This window comes from Coenobita brevimanus, chromosome 70, assembly GCF_032717465.1.
Source record: "Coenobita brevimanus isolate Jiangsu-jjx chromosome 70, ASM3271746v2, whole genome shotgun sequence".
Classification (NCBI taxonomy): domain Eukaryota; kingdom Metazoa; phylum Arthropoda; class Malacostraca; order Decapoda; family Coenobitidae; genus Coenobita; species Coenobita brevimanus.
The window spans coordinates 42,706,426-42,719,379 of record NC_137023.1 but is presented as its reverse complement, the minus strand read 5'-3'; the positions used below and the strand labels follow the sequence as shown (position 1 = coordinate 42,719,379).

Here is a 12,954-nt window from a genome sequence, read left to right as displayed (position 1 = left end):
TTGATGACGCTACTGTCTAGACGTAAAGTATAATTAAATAATAAGAGTTTGTACACCGACTAGTATTTGTATGGCAATAGTAAATAACGATGATAATACTGTACTGAAAACACAAGTGAAATTTATAGTCCCAGATACTTGAGCCATAGTTTTGCTACTTAACTAAACACATGCAATTTGGTTAATATGCTTTACACAGAACACAAACATGAACAACTACATTACCTTCACGGTTATAATTTTGCGGTAACCTACACTTACATTTGACTCCAATGTGGTACAGTCGCGCACAACTGTTTCTTATAAATCCTGCGAAGCACAGAACGAAGTGATAATGTATTCCCCCTAGATTGGGAGGTTATTTAGCATAATTTTCTTTGCGATTAATTTATATGTTGTACATGCAGATGCAATGCAACGATTGTAAGGGCGTTCATTGGCTCATTGATTTCGTAACATCTTCGCGATCTGATTTGTAAATCACATCTTAATAGCTTCTGGTAAGTTATTAATAAAAACTGTCGATAATAAAGACACAAATAAAATATACGAGAATTCTGAGGCGTAATATACAAAGTAAGTGGCCAAGGAAGAGGCAGTACGAACTATGCCTGCGAGAATACAACTCTGTCAATTTGAGGCTCCCAACAACAATACTATCTAGTGTTCCACTAAGCCCAGGGTCTTCGGAAAATGCCCTCAGCAATCTGAAATCCAAGTTGCATCAAAGTGAAATCCCAAAGTGTTCCACTGAGCTCAAGCTTTTCGATATCTTCCTTCGACAATTTGAAAATCCAAGCGTGTAAAGAAACCCTTGTGAGCGACTATCCTGCTAACTTAGCCTAACATAACAGTTCTCAAGTTTACCAAAAACTTTTCAGTACGATGACGTCTTTTATAAGTTTTGTTCTTGCTACCATAAGACACTTTTTCTGTCAGCTTGGGAGAGACGTCTGGTTATAGTGAAAGCATTAGAGACAAAAATTCCATATTACCTTTCACCACAAGAAGTCTCCCAAAAATTATTATCTGGTGATAGAGAGAAAATTATAGAAAGACGTCTCCGCACTGCAGGGATTAATTTAAATATAGCTTGCTTTTTGCCCTAGCTGGATAGGAAATGAATGGAAAATTAATTCCATTTCGACAGTAAAGCTTTGGAAAGTTGGGTAACACGGATGAGGTATGTAAGGAAGCGCAGCCTAAAATTAACAGGTTATTGGTTTACGGTTTAAATGGAACGAAAATGAAACTATGGAACTGGACGTATTAGAGTTTCTGGGACGATTTATAACGCCGTCCTGTGAGAGAGAGAGAGAGAGAGAGAGAGACTGAAAATGATACTGCAGGGAAAAACGCGAGAACTCGAGTCCAGATAAAATTCCTAGGACAATAATTCCCGCACTCTCAGAAATCTAGTACAAGAATCAACTGGGCATATGCTTCAAGGTGCAGGTTACACTGAATCGCAACTCTGACTCTACCAGAATCCTGATATAACGCTATAATGTTATGGGTCATATTCCTGTTGGCATAATAGGTTTTGTAGCACCTCTTCCTCGGCGACTTATTGCGTATATTACACCTTATTATTCTCTTCTGTGTTATTTACATCGACTTCTTATCAACATGCCTTGCATGAATAACACACGGGAGAATACTGAGGTATAATGTGTAAAATAAATCGCTGATGAAGAGGTGTTACGAAGTCCCCAGGGCCACTTAGAATATACCCCTAAGTTTCAGAGTCGTGTGCAAGTTTCCCAGACGTAATGTTTTTTGGCTTGTACTTTAACATCTGTGCACACCGATTCCTTACTTCAAACTCTACTCCACTGTATCTAAAGACATACAATATACTTTTATACAGAACTTTGCATTAATACCCTGTAGTGCTTGTGCTCTTGTACGGTAAAAGAACGTGCATCTGGGAACATTAAGCATGTGTACTGGAACTTAGCGAATGTTGTTGCAGACACTGGCACGGCCATACCCACAGCAACATTCACACAGTGGCAGTCCACTGACACGCTCTTGATTTGAACTATTTCCAAATTAAATTACCTGATCTAAATTCACTGGCCATTAATCTGACTACTATAGTAGTTGTCTAGGTTCATACAACATACAAAGGATGTAGAATTACAACCATGATCAAATCCTATTCAGTTAGGGTAGCCTGAGATAAAAGTAAATTATGAAATAAAAGAGTTACCCTCCAAATATAAAGAAAGGGAGGGATAAAAATAATTGGTTAAGTTACCCAGTATCAAGAGACCAACTAACATAATAGGCAAATTTTAGTAAATCTGCTGATAAAGCTACAGTCAATTATACTTTACTTAAGCATTCTTTTTGTAAAGTGGGCAAATCTCAGAATGTGTACCGGACAAACTAATACTCTCTCTAGTCAAGAACTACGTTGTTTTAGACGTCGATTGTGCTCTTGCCCTCGTCGCCGACTTTGATGCTGAGAAGGGTAGTGGTGGTGACGTCCTTGCCCTGTTTAGTGCCTCCTTCGCTCCCCGTCGTCTCCCCACGCTGTGGCTGTTGCTTTAGTTTGGTAACATCATCTCTTAGTTGTATTAGAAGTGTTGCCATTTTCTTGATGTGCTTCTCCTGTGTCTGCATCTTGTTCTTGAGCATCTTGATCTCAGTGTCTTGGTGAACAACCTTGTCTTGGTATAGTTGAGACAGGAGGCGCAGAACCATCTGCAAGTGAGCATGTCTGGCCTCAAAGGTTTCACCTGCCAAAGATTTACGTGGCTTAGCACTTGCAGCACCGGGTGGTATTTGGGCTTTGGGATCGCCTGGAGGTCCACTGGGGCCTGCAGTAGCATTGGGATCGAGGGAGACAACAATGCACTGGTCGTCCTCACCCTGCTGTGACCTACTGGAACGTCGGCTGGACAGTCGGTTAGGTGTGTTATATACCTTAATTGAGGGCCTCTTCACTTTCTTACTACCGTAACACCGAGTCTCCTTGTCCTTTGAGAAGAATGGTTTGCTCTTCTTTTGTTTTGGTTTCGGTTTCGGTTTGGGAGACTCCGGGGCCTTGACCGGGACGCTGTGGATATGTGACATCTTCTCCAGGAACTTGAGGAAGGTTGGGGCACTGCTCTTGGGCTTGTTGACAGGCTCAGAAAAACGGCGCACCACATCAGGCTCATGCACATACCGCCGCTTGATGGTGGAGCGACGGAAGGGTCTCTGTCGGGCAATGGCAGCCTGGCGAGCGGGTGAAGGTGAGCACATCCCGGCCACAGCACCCTCCTCGCTTATGGTATGCATCCCGTGTTGCTGCTGGCCTCGATGGTAGAGGTGGTGCTGCGGTGTGTGCGGGTGGGTGTGCTGCATGGCGTGAGGATGGGTGTGTTGTGGTGTATGGGGGTGGCTGTGCTGTGGTGTGTGTGGGTGGGTGTGTTGTGGGTGAGCATGTTGTGGATGGCCGTGTGGAGGGTGGGTGTGCTGGGGGTGGCCAAGTGGGGGACGGGGGTGGGCGTGCTGAGGGTGTGGGTGTGGTGGGCGGGTGTGTGGGGGGTGGTGCATTGGCCTGGGGTGCGGCTGCTGCATGTGCGGCGGTGGCTGCTGCTGTGGGTGATGCATCGGGTGCTGCTGGTGGTGCTGCGGGAGGATGTGCTGCTGCAGCTGGTGTTGTGGGTGGTCCTGTGGCACCTGGGGAGGGGGTGGTGGTGTTGGTGTCTGCTGCTGGTACATCTGTTGGTGCTCTTGGTAATGCTGTTGTTGTTGAAGATCTTGTTGCTGCTGCTGCTGCTGCTGCTGCTGCTGCATCTGCTCTGCCTGAGACTGAGGGTATTCCTGATGCTGGGGTGGGTACTCTTGATGCTGAGGGGGATACTCCTGAACACTAGGCTGATATTCTGGGTGCTGAGGGGGATACTCCTGGTGCTGAGGCTGGGGTGGATATTCTTGGCGAGGAGGTTGGTAATCTGGTGGATAGTTCTGATGCTGAGGCTGGTACTCAGGGTGCTGGGGTGGATACTCCTGGTGCTGAGGTTGGGGGTATTCTTGTTGGGGTGGGTATTCTTGATGCTGCATTTGGGGTGGGTACTCTTGGTGCTGAGCCTGTGGATACTCCTGATGCTGAGGAGGATATTCCTGATGCTGGGGTGGATACTCCTGGTGAGGAGGGTGCTGAGGCTGAGGGTACTCTTGGTGCGGAGGATGCTGAGGCTGGGGATACTCAGGGTGCTGGGGCGGGTACTCGTGATGCTGGGGAGGGTACTCTGGGTGTTGTGGTGGGTATTCTTGGTGCTGTGGCTGTGGGTAGTCTGGGTGTTGGGGTTGATAGCCCTGCTGGTAGGGGTGGCTAGGGCCCATCATGCCCTCACCCCCTGTCATAGAGTCTGCTACGTCACTCTCAGTGTCGGTGCCACCACCACCACCGGCTGCTGCTGCTGCTGCTGCTGCTGCTGCCATCTCTGCCTCACAGGCCTGGCACTCAACGTGGCCTGGTGGCCCTTGGATGGCTCCAGCTACTTCGGCCCCAGGGGACATCTTGGGACGCCTTGAAGCCAGTCGCTTCTTTCTTACAGATGTGCCGGCATAAGGGCGGTGGTGGATGGAGGAACGGTTGAAGGAGGAGCGGGTTAGGGAGGAACGGGCGAAGGAAGGGCGGTTGAGAGAGGAACGGGTGAGGGAGGAGGTGCGCGCGAGAGGGGAGGAGCGGGCAAGAGGAGAACGAGGTGAGCGGGAGAGGGAGGGACGGCGGGAAGGGGGTCGGGCAGGGGCAAGGCCAGCAGCCACCAGGTTGGAGCTGTAGAGCGGTGGGATCCAGTACACCAGGTCAGTCTGGCCCTCGTTCATCATGGCCGCCATCGGTTTCCACGCCCACTCCAACTGGAACTGCTGGCAGGGGCATATATGGCCAAGTAAGATCAGGCACTCCAATGGCCACTAGCTACCTACTCTACTCATAGGCACTCATGCGGTACTAGTGAAGCAGCACACACACCACCTGAGCTCTCACACTCCTCCTTCCATAATCTGTATGTAATTCATCCAGTATTTTCCCAACAACATATACAAAGCACATTAATTGTCACTTACTCTGAATATATAAATACATATCCTATTTCTCTATAAACGACGAAGCTTTAGAGACTCATGTAACTTGATTTAGTGAATCTGAGTTAGTGTAATACTTTAATATGTCAAAACTGGATAAATCTCATTTCATGCAATATTATGCAGTACAGAAAAGGAGTAATAAGATTTACAACAATCTCCTCCATTTCACATGTCGGTAAAACGAAATTTGTGTAATATCAAGATCTATTGTACTTTATCTATATATCTGGTTATCCAGTGCACCACGTTATGGTTGTGGAAAGTGTGTGTGCTTGGTGAATGGCTCATGCACAGTGACGAGGCCGCCAGGACTGAACTGCTTCATCATTGATATCTGAGTCTCTGTTGCTGTCGCACTTTTAACAGTTCCCGAAATCATGAACATAAGAACATAAGAAGATAGGATTACTGCAGCAGACCAATTGGTCCATGCTGGGTAGGTCCTACAGGAGTGATTAAACTACTAGAGAACTTCAAACAGTTTACGTGGAATAATCGTTTCGAATTTGTAACAGAGTAAAGCTATGCTACCTTTTCTTCCCTGGTGAGTCTATTCAGGCAAATTCACCATTGGATCTTGAGACAATCACAGATAATGGGTCAACACTTACACAGAGTCTGTTCGTAACAGACACTATATGACATCTTACATAGTTCGAATTCGGGTGGTGTGTGGCAGCTTAAATATTTAAAGGTATCAAAAGTTTTATTAATGAAACTGGAAGTTAAAATTGTTAGCAAAAATCCTACACATACTACTGTCGTGAATAAGTCAGTAATAATCATCACACTAATACATCCACTTCCTCGGGATATTGTGAAATGAGCCTTTGGGGGCTGCTCAGGGTAAGGCTACAGAGATGCATCACACCTGGTTCACAAACGGGTAATATACTACAGTGTGGGCATCACCAGGCTTTTTTCAATTGAGGTTCGTGTAACTTTTTATTATATTTTTCTACTTCACTGTTTCCATGTGATGACTGTCTCCTGTTTTTATTTTCCTGATTTCTCAGTTCATTCCTCTTGCTCATGTCAAAGGCAAAGTGTAAAATCAGGCAGTATAATGACTTATGATAATCAGGCAACATGTAATATGATTAAACTATAGTTTAGTTTAGGTTTGATTATAGCTGGGCAGATGGTTTTAGATTTGGAAGTTTTGGAATATTTTACATGTGGCCTAGGAATCACATACAGCGCCTGACTTCATTTTTTGCCAGTAACACCTCCGTTCTTTCCCATGAATAAAGGTTGGTGTCGTCCTACTGAAATCCATCAGAATTTAATATATCGAATGCATAACTTGACCTAGTCTGGACATACTTAACTTCAGTTAGGTTAATCAAAGTGGTAGTAGGCTCTCAACCAGGTCTGAGGACTCTCCACCTTATCGCATGAGAATGAAAATAGAACACAGAAACAAATAACAAAAAACACATATCATATATATATATATATATATATAACAAGAAACAACCAGGAAACAAAAAGATAATATGACAGTAGCAAAATCCATATTACCCCCGTTCGAAGCGTAGAGGTCCAAGACTAAGCTGCCATAACTTGTGGCATTTATAAGCATTACTAGCCAACTTCCTTTGGTGGCATTTCATGACTGAAAAACCCTCCAGTCACCTCTTGGGGATCGAACTTATGCAAGACTGTCACTATGATTGACCTATTAACTTTTATATCACCAGGTGTCTCCCAGACAAATAGAACTAGTTTTATAAGCTTCTGGTGATGACCACAAAGTAATATATAAACTAAATAGCTAGCTTACCTTCAGAATAACCTTAGGAAGTCCTACCTGTTCATTCTCTGATCAACTGAAAATCGCTATATTTCATTCATCTCTTGTTGCCATAAAAAAAAAAAAAAAAGTCTGAGAGGGCGGAGGAGTACGGAAGCCCCGAATTTTTGACGGGGTATTCATGAAACAGTTATGAACATTAAATATGGTTAGTCAGCATACTATATTACAGAATACACTCAGCAGAGAAGTACAAAAGCCAACACAGTTGACATGCATTAAGAGCTTCACAAAACATCATCACAAACTGAGGGCTTGCGTACACCGTCACACACCCACTTTTAACCCAGTCAGTACGATAACGCATCAAACTTTATATTGCACTTGTTGCCATAAGGCATTTTCATGCAGCTCAGGAGAGACATCTTGTGGCTGAGGGGTTAACCAATTTAATCAGAGATAGACTTTATACCCTTGATTCAAACTAATTATCCCCAGCTTAAGAAAGACCTCTGGTACTGAAGATATTAATGAAGGAAACAATTAGTTCATCCAATTCTAATACGCTCTTAAACTGAATAATTCGCATGGAGATAGCAAAAATAAAATGGAATATATGTCATCGGACTTAAGGGTTCATGAAAAGTCTGCACAGTCTGTTAGCCCGTCACTGGTCGATACTTCAATGTACATTCTCCCCAGTCTGTCCCATGCTGGTTGAGATGACAGTTTACATCATTCAGTACTGAACATTCTGCTTTTTTCAAATTTGCATGAAATGCCCCAAGTTTGATTTTTCATGGCACTTCGACGTAAGTCCTAGGTGACCCACACCATTTGCCAGTTCAATGCACTCCTGCAATCTACCTCCCTCCCACCCTTGGACTCTCTCTCTCTCTCTCTCTCTCCACCTGTGGCAACCTGAGGAAATTCCCCTGGTGCACGAGGATTTAAATACCATATGCATCACTCATAATCGAATACAGTGGTTTTTAAGGTTAATTCCCCTTTAGTTTTAGGGTGCTTGGATGTGACTCAGTTGATAAAAATTTTTGTTATTCATCCATGAGCTTCAACCTGGGACGGGTTAAGCTGACTAAAAATAATCTTTCATTAAACACCTAAACTAAACAGTCATCGTACTAAAAGTTACAAATACAGGTGGTGAACAAGACTGACAAAGTCACTGAGCTGTAGTCTAGCTGGCTTACGATTTCGTAGTACCCCTTTCTTAGCAACTGCTCTTGCATTTTACACCAAAACACTTTTTTTTTTTTTTTTACTTAAAATCCGCATAATTAATACTGATAACATACATGAGGATATTAACGTCCTCAGGGTTCAAGAGCCAACAATTCTTAAGTGCGCCTTCTGATTTTGCTTACTCATGCAGAGTATATTTTGTATATTGTTACCCCACCATTTCCAAGGTCCTACCCACCCTCCCCGGTACAAACCATAGTGTCCTGTACTGCCAGGCGCGAGAAAGCACGTTATGAACATACTTCATATTTTAACATTCCCTGTAAAACAATTAACTCTAAGCCTTGGCCATCCCGTTTGGGATACATGGCGTCTGGCAATGAATGAATGAACTTTCTAATATAGCAGACTTCATATGCACTACCCCAGTAGAAAAAAAATATTTCGTATGCCCAAAATGTTTATGGAAACCCTGAGTGGGTTAAGGTGAAAAATGCAAAACTAACTGCTGAGGAAGAGGTACTGTGCTATGAAAACTAAATGAATAAAATGCTGCCCATTGTATAGCTATGGCCCTGCCACCCCCATCACTACCACATCCGCGTCCACCACACTTCCACCACACTGCCCCTGACTGGACTTTGAAATTACTTCCTGAGATACTGTGAAACATGGCTTTACGTTTAAAAAGCTAGGACGAGTTTGACACTGGACTGGCTATTAGTTATTGCAGTTCCTGGTGAAGTGTGGAACATGCGGACAAGGCTGTAGGTGAGGGCAAGGTATATAGGTACTGTTGCGGATAGTAATACTGATAAAACTACATTAGAATAAATAACGAGACAGTCAGCAATGGCTTTCGAAATCATGTGATGCAGTCTTTGGAGCCGAACAAAATTCCTATAATATTATGCAAGAAAAATGAAAAGTGTGCAGTTTTTATTTACGAAATCCATTAATGCGTACTTTGGAGCGCAATATATTTATCAAAATATGCAAAAAATTAATAACTGATTGAAATGTGAAGGGATATTATTGTCCACAACTGTACATGTGTGATCTTTATGCCTTTTGTGAGGGCAGACATGTTTAGCCTCTTCAGCACGATGACATATACTCTTTATTATATTCCCACTATCTACAGAAGATTTTACTCAGCTTAGGAGAGACTTTTGTAACGGGGCGGTGTTACAAAGCCTTCATTAGGCCCCTCAGAACGAGACGTGTTACCGAAGTTATCATTCATCTGGGTGTGCAATAATAAAACGAAAAAGACGTCACTGTAGAGAAGTGATAATCAAAGGCCGTGTTCCCGTTGCTATTGGAGATATCATTACATCTCTTCCCTTGCGATACATTACCACATTACACCTCACTATGCTCAAGTATGTTACTGATATAAATTACGCCGATATTAGAACGATATAAAGAGCATTATGGGTAATATTAAAGTGTAATAGGCAAACAATGCTAAGGAAGATGTGTAATGGTTTCCTTTGTCAGCGAGATTAAGACTCAAAGAAAAGACATCAATGACACATATTCATTTCTAGTTCATATAATCCTTTCAATAAAATGACGTTTTTTAAAATTATGTTCTTTCTGCCACTAGACGATATTATTCATCTTAAGAAAGACGACTCTTAGTGAAAGAGTTGGAAACACTCTTAAAACTAGTACGTTTACAGGCAACTGTCCCACTTTTAAGCTGAATAAAATCGTCTGTAGTAGGAAGAATATATAAAAGGGACTTCGTCAGTGTGAAAGGATTAAAAGAGGATGCATGAGATGCTTGAATTACGTAAATTATGCGTGTGACAAGTACACAGAAGTCTTCTGGATTTGACAAGCACTGGTTGTCGCTGACAGACATTATAATGATACCGGCACAATAATAAATAAAGTCCTCTTATCTTAGAGCAGTCCACAAAGATTACTCTCAAACTTTGATGATTAATGCGATATTTATAACCGACGTTCGCACACAAAAGATTCACAAAAGACATAAAAAGAAGCTCACACAACTGTATTTAAGAGTACAATGGCTGTCCCTACTGTTAAAACTAATTAGTAATGTGTCTCTTGATTTCATTTATTGGCTTAACTTCATCTGCTCGCTTCTCATACTCACTTCTCTTCCTATTTTGTGCGTTAACTTAATAATCTTTCCTTTTTATCATGCATCGTCCTTTCTACTCTCTCCTCTGTCATGGTCTCCTACCTATATATCAACTTCATTACCCCCTTCCCTCAGCTCCTGCTCTCCTTTCTCCTGCTCCTCCTCCTCCGCTTCCTCCTCTTCTTTTTGTGCCTCATGCTCATTGCTTACCCCATTTTCGCCTTCAGTTGTCTCCACCTTTCTCTCTACCTCCGCCTCGCCCTGTCCTTTCTTTGCCTCTCCCTCTCCTTCTTCCTCCTCCTCATCGTCATCCTCTCCCTCTTCCTCATCCTCTCCCTCTCCCTCTCCCTGGCTCGTCTCCACTCCGCCCACCTTTTCTTCCAAAGCCTTTCTCTGTGCCTCTGCAGCCCTTCGCGCCTTGGTGCTGTTCGTCACTCGGAATTTCAGCATTCTGTCAGGTCACGCTGCGTCAGGAGCCCCGAGTCTTCCCAGGGGCACTTCAGGCTTTCAGGAGCTCTTGGTGATGTATGCGGGGCTTTCAGTTATCTGCGGTTTATAGTCAGCGGTGAAAGTCAGGAATATCTTAGTATATTATACCGTAAAGGTCGGTAGATGACAACAGCAAACTCTGGTATCGCGTGGTGTGGGGATTTTTCAAGGGGGTCAGGGCAAAGCTTGTGCTGACGTCAATGGCCCTTCACTCGGTCGGGCTCTTTCCGTGACGTCAGAAGGATGGCTCCGGCTGATATCAAAGTCTGGAAGAGAAAGAGATTAGTTAAGAAAACGGGGTTCAGCTCTGGTGGTAGTTGCCAGAAGTTAAGGAAACCAAAAAAAGATGAAACAAAGGAGAGAGAGACAGATGAAAGAGCGAGGAAATGAACTCGTAGCAGGAACATTTCTTGAATGAAAGATTACCCAAGATGGAGCATGTCTGAAAATCGGGAGAAGGGAAAAGACAAAAGGAATGGAAGGAAAGGGAGGGGAGAGGCAGGCAGGGAAGGGGAGAGGAGAACAGGGAGAAAATGAATAAGGAGATGAGAGATAGTCATGGAAAAAAATGGTGAAAAAAGAGAAATTAGATTTAATGGAAAAGAAGCAGAAAAGGATCGGGGAGAGAGAGAGAGAGAGAGAGAGAGAGAGAGAGAGAGAGAGAGAGAGAGAGAGAGAGAGAGAGAGAGAGAGAGAGAGAGAGAGAGAGAGAGAGAGAGAGAGAGAGAGAGAGAGAGAGAGAGAGAGAGAGAGAGAGACGATTGGAAATTGGTATGAAACGAACATTAGGAGCTGAGAGAGAGAGAGAGAGAGAGAGAGAGAGAGAGAGAGAGAGAGAGAGAGAGAGGCGAGGGGAGGGGGAGGGGGAGGGGTAGCGGAGGTGGCACGTTAAAGTTGAGACTCTCACTCAGGTAACATCCAACCTCACCTTACCTGCACACACACATACACTCTACCTACACACACATCCCACCTGTACACACACACATACACTCTGCCTACACACACATCCCACCTGTACACACACACATACACTCTACCTACACACACACATTCCACCTGTACACACACACATACACTCTACCTACACACACACCCTATCAGTACATGCACTTTACCTGCACACACACACACACACACACACACACACACTACCAGCACTCGCACTCTACCTGCACACACACACTATACACACACATAATCCACACATAACCTACACTCTCCTTGCACACCCCTTCACCACAACGGGCCTCCTCAAAGCGTAAGAAAATCATCTGAAGGTAGCAAGTGGAAATTACATAAGACGTCCTCGTACTGAAAAGGTAAATGGAGACTTAACCTCTCAAGAAAATCGTCTACTGGGAGCGAGAAAAAAATTAAATGATATAGTAATTAGATTTTTTGATGGTGGCACTTTCTTACCGCTTCAGCACGAGTGGTCTTAAAAGCTGAATTAAGATGTCAGGTGGGGGTAAGAATAAATTAGACAGGTAGACTGAAGTGGCTATTTCTCCGCAGACTCCATACACATTCAACATATAGTATTAATATTATAAGAATAACGATAATAATGGTAATAATGATAATAACAATAATGATAATAATAATAATGATAATATACTAATAATAATAATAATAATAATAATAATAATAATAATAATAACAGATTTACAGCAATAGTTGTAATACAAACAACAATTACTACCACTACTACTACTACCACTACTACTACAGTACTACTACTACTACTGCTGCTACAATAATAATAACAATAATAATAATAATAATAATGATTAACCAACTAATAATCTTGGAAACACAAACACTTCACAAGGCATGTTCACTAGCAGAAGCCGTATCATGTTTCCCTCATCCCACACTCTTCAGGCAAAATGAAGTACGTAATACTGTCTTTTTGGTTCAGTTTACCCATTTGTTATCTACTTATTATCCTTTGTCATATCAAGAGTTTTTTTTTTTTTATCATGTAATGCCATCAGAATCGTAGGAAATGCATGACTGCGAAATCATTTGTGAATACTATTTCTAACCCCACCAGGTGCAAAAGCCTCTCTCTCTTGTTATATGTAATCGTTAAGAGATAGGGAAAATATTAAATGAAAAAAGTAGTTAAGGTAGTGAAGACCTTAATTCTTTTGTTGCTGTTGTTGCTCTCTGGTAATATATTCAGGCAGACACCAGAAGACTTTTGTTTAGATGAGAAAAATCTTACCTGTCAAAGGCTTCGTAAAAGTACAATACATCAAGTAACCCTTTCCATGCAACTTGGGCGCCT

General features: G+C 42.9%; 1 protein-coding gene across 1 annotated transcript in view; it reads right to left on the bottom strand.

Moving 5' to 3' along the window:
* Positions 1 to 2,053: 2,053 nt before the first annotated feature.
* Positions 2,054 to 12,954, bottom strand: part of LOC145406480 (uncharacterized) — a 41,438-nt gene continuing 30,537 nt past the window's right edge. Inside the window, exons 2-3 of the mRNA XM_080277635.1 lie at positions 10,542 to 10,924; positions 2,054 to 4,869 (exon numbers count right to left, since the gene is read on the bottom strand). Of these exons, the coding sequence (XP_080133761.1) occupies positions 2,428 to 4,869; positions 10,542 to 10,619 (2,520 nt within the window). The 5' untranslated portion in view covers positions 10,620 to 10,924 and the 3' untranslated portion in view covers positions 2,054 to 2,427. The remainder of the gene's footprint in view (positions 4,870 to 10,541; positions 10,925 to 12,954) is intronic.